Source organism: Anneissia japonica, unplaced genomic scaffold (genome assembly GCF_011630105.1).
Source record: "Anneissia japonica isolate Jap-2015-1 unplaced genomic scaffold, ASM1163010v1 scaffold2878_len565122_cov162, whole genome shotgun sequence".
In the NCBI taxonomy this organism is placed as follows: Eukaryota; Metazoa; Echinodermata; class Crinoidea; order Comatulida; family Comatulidae; genus Anneissia; species Anneissia japonica.
In genome coordinates this window covers 291,005-294,792 of record NW_022758092.1, presented here as the reverse complement: position 1 = coordinate 294,792, position 3,788 = coordinate 291,005, and the positions used below count along the sequence as shown (strand labels likewise).

The following is a 3,788-nucleotide window of genomic DNA, read 5'->3' as shown; positions in this document are numbered from 1 at the left end:
GTATGATCACACAGGATCTTAGGAAATCATCTAACTGCAGGATGGAAGAGCAAGTGTATTATCCCAAAGCATTAGCTGAAGGACAAGCGTTTGAAGAAGCGATGTTAGTACAACCAGTTTCCAGTCTGAAAGTAAGATGCCTCCAAGTAATAAGGACCTCTGTAAATATATCTATCCATCACTTACCAATTCTGGGAACGTTGAAAGATGAGTTAATGCTGGCTGCAGATTTAAACAGACTAGTCTAAGTTATTGGAAAGTGAAAGTACAGCAATCTTAGAGTCAAGATAAACACGATTTTGAGTAATGGCCTTCCAAAGTTATTTGTGCATACATTGTTTAATAGAAATAACTATCAAAATAACGTTAAATAAATGATTAGTTGACCATTTGTATAACTAATACTTTGGGACATGGTTAATACAATTAAACTGTTGATCAATATCCATTACTTACCAATTCTGGAAATGCTGGAAGATGACTTAATGCTAGCCCAAGACTTACTTGCCAAATACAGGTTTATGCAAAGGTGTAAAGATCACACCTGTATCTTAAGAGATCACCCAAAGGTACAAAAAAGTGGACAGTGCATGCAATCTTGCATTTCATAGATTTGGCCCTTAATAAGATGTTTGCTATACAGAGATGATGTAACACAGAAGTCACTGCTTGGTTGTAAGCTCAAATTCTGCCAGAGACACTTTCTTTGGTACAACTGAAACAGGGACTTTTTATTGAAGAGCTATTCTTGATATGATTAACATGTTATGTACATGTAACTGTATTTTGCATTTATGGCGATGCGCAGCATACCTAATTTATATATTAGTTGTTTCATAAATCACTTAAATCTAATTCATCAAGGCAGTCGTCAGTTGTGAATATTTGAGATGAGGCTGGAGAATGATTTTTTGGTTTTGGTTTGCTAAAGGATTTTGCATTTTGTTTTTTGTTTTGAGGGCCTTCAGAATTACATTTATGAGTTACTAAAACTGAATGCATTCAGTTTTCTCGCTAATTAACATGGCTTTGCTTTTCTTTTCTGCTGGCTGCATGTGTAGCATGCCCTCAGCGGTTCGTTTCTTCTTGCCGTTTGAATCATGTGACGTCTTATCACCAACATTATGGGCTGAATTTTTATCTTGACTTGTCAACAATTTTGAGAATCAATTAAGACTGTATCATTAATCTGAGAAATGGTTTCGTCTTCATTAGTTAATGTTGATTTCGATGATTCTTTAATCTCATTAAAAACTTCTTGAGCAACGTTTGCAAGAAAATCATCTGTGCCATCAGTAGAGCAATCACATGCATCATTTTCGGTGGAATCCTTTTGTGCATCATTTTCGATGGAATCCTTTTGACATTTACGTAATGAGTTTTCATTGGTAACAGCTACCAGAACGTTGTCCTCTTTATTTCCATCTGTATCTATCAGTCTTTTTTTGTGTTCTGCACTTCCAATGTCTGAACGATCATGTGAACTGCGTAAGGATTCATTAAATTCATTTTCTTCACTGGTATCAAATAAGTTTACCGTGTCTTGCTCCTGTATACTTTCATTAAAGTTGCTGTTATCAAGTAAGTTCACTGTACCTTGTTCCTGCATGCTTTCGTGTTCGTTGCTGTTATCAAGTATGGTTATAGCTTTTTGTTCCAGAATGCTTTCATTTTTTCGCAACAAACATTCTTTTCCTTCAGATTCTTGGCGTGAGAGTCGTTCCATCTCTACAGATAAGATGTCATGCAGCTCTAAATGCGTCAAGATCATCTCAGCTGAAAGATCAAAAGAAGATGATTTTCACAAACTTTAACTATATACACTACCAGCTAACCTCTATATTTAGTACTGTACTTTCTGGCATGTAATTTTAATGAACTTTTAAAACACAATTTTATTTTTTTTATTTTCAATAAAGATATTTTCATAATTAGATTGTTTTAATTTCTCTATATTGGTACAAAAATTAAGTTTTTTACACATTTTGGACACTAGAGGGTGCTGTTGGGATTATCTAAATATCTTTTGTTCTTTAGCAGGTACAAGCAATCCAATCATGAATGCTTTTCCAAAGTGAACATTGATAATGTAATACTTCAGCGCAAAACTCCATCCTAAAAATGTAGTATTAGTAAGAAACATAGATTCATTGATAAGAAAAAATTCAAATAATTAGATGCTAAAACACCTAGAAATGCCATATATATTGAAGTGCGAATATGTGTACTCTACAGCCCTGCTTCTTTTAGACTCTTTGTTTTTTGGCGACCCAAAGCATATATCATCAAATAAATTTAACCTCGGCTAAGTCAAATACATCGTGGCTGGAATAATTTTAAAAAAATTTATATTTACTCCAAGATGTTTTGTTATCAACATCCATGTGCGGAATGTTCCATTATATAGTATGGCGAGGTTGACTGGGTAAATAATAATTGTATTTTGTACGTCCCCAACCCTTACAAAAAGAAGCAACTAATCATTTTTCATAAACTATGTTCCTGCCTGATTTTAATGATCTTATCAATCCCCGAAGAGATTGGCAACAGTGTAACCATTTAGGTGCCAAACCATAGTTTGAGAAGTAGGGCTCTAGAGGGTGCTACCAACATTACTACAATTTTAATTAAATTTATTTTAAATTTTACAATTAAAATTACTGTACTACAAAACTTACCCTGCACCTTGTATTCTTGTTCTGGGTCTTCTGGGAAGGATGTATGCAATGCATTGATTCCTCCCAGTAATGCAGCCCCATACATGCTCGACTCCATCACACTGACGGCCACGACTGCATCGCAAACTCGCACTTCATCTCGATACATAAGCCTGGCGTCAGCTTGTGACAAACGGACCATGCTCTCCAGTAAACGTATCGTTGTACGTGCCGCATTTCGTTGATCTGCCTTGCGTTGAGCTTGATAATAATTATCAATCAGATACAACCATCTTCAATAAAAAGTCCCTGTTTCAGTTGTACCAAAGAAAGTGTCTCTGGCAGAATTTGAGCTTGCAACCAAGCAGTGACTTCTGTGTTACATCATCTCTGTATAGCAAACATCTTAGTAAGGGCCAAATCTATGAAATGCAAGATTGCATGCACTGTCCACTTTAGATGTGTATAAGAGACAGGGCTGGAATAATTAAAAAAAAATTTATATTTACTCCAAGATGTTTTGTTATCAACATCCATGTGCGGAATGTTCCATTATATAGTATGGCAAGGTTGACTGGGTAAATAATAATTGTATTTTGTACGTCCCCAACCCTTACAAAAAGAAGCAACTAATCATTTTTCATAAACTATGTTCCTGCCTGATTTTAATGATCTTATCAATCCCCGAAGAGATTGGCAACAGTGTAACCACGAGAGTAGACTCTAGGTTTTGGGTTGACAATGAATTTTAACCCTTAGTCTATATAGCTACGACTTGTGGGTGAATCTTTCGATTTGAGTTCTTTGTAGAATGGCTATGTAGAAGTATTTTCTACTATGTTTTGAAATGTGCTTTACCAAAGACTGTCTTTTTTTAAAGTCTGAAGCAGTCTCGTAACCATTGGAAATGTTTTGGTGACCCAAATTTAGGTGCCAAACCATAGTTTGAGAAGTAGGGCTCTAGAGGGTGCTACCAACATTACTACAATTTTAATTAAATTTATTTTAAATTTTATGAGGTTCTACTGTACTACAAAACTTACCCTGCACCTTGTATTCTTGTTCTGGGTCTTCTGGGAAGGATGTATGCAATGCATTGATTCCTCCCAGTAATGCAGCCCCATACATGCT

At 35.5% G+C, this 3,788-nt stretch overlaps 1 protein-coding gene across 3 annotated transcripts; it reads right to left on the bottom strand.

The window, feature by feature from the left end:
- Positions 1 to 295: 295 nt before the first annotated feature.
- LOC117125009 (DNA helicase MCM9-like) lies at positions 296 to 3,788 on the bottom strand. Of its 3 annotated transcripts, none has more exons than XM_033271363.1 (2): positions 3,701 to 3,788; positions 296 to 1,776 (listed from the first exon to the last, which is right to left on the bottom strand). In XM_033271363.1, exons 1-2 carry the CDS (start codon positions 3,783 to 3,785, stop codon positions 1,151 to 1,153), a joined length of 711 nt encoding a protein of 236 aa, XP_033127254.1. In that variant the 5' UTR covers positions 3,786 to 3,788; the 3' UTR covers positions 296 to 1,150. The 3 variants fall into 3 exon arrangements, with proteins under 3 accessions (XP_033127254.1, XP_033127255.1, XP_033127253.1); XM_033271364.1 differs by lacking the exon at positions 3,701 to 3,788 and adding an exon at positions 2,674 to 2,830; XM_033271362.1 differs by lacking the exon at positions 3,701 to 3,788 and adding an exon at positions 2,679 to 2,830.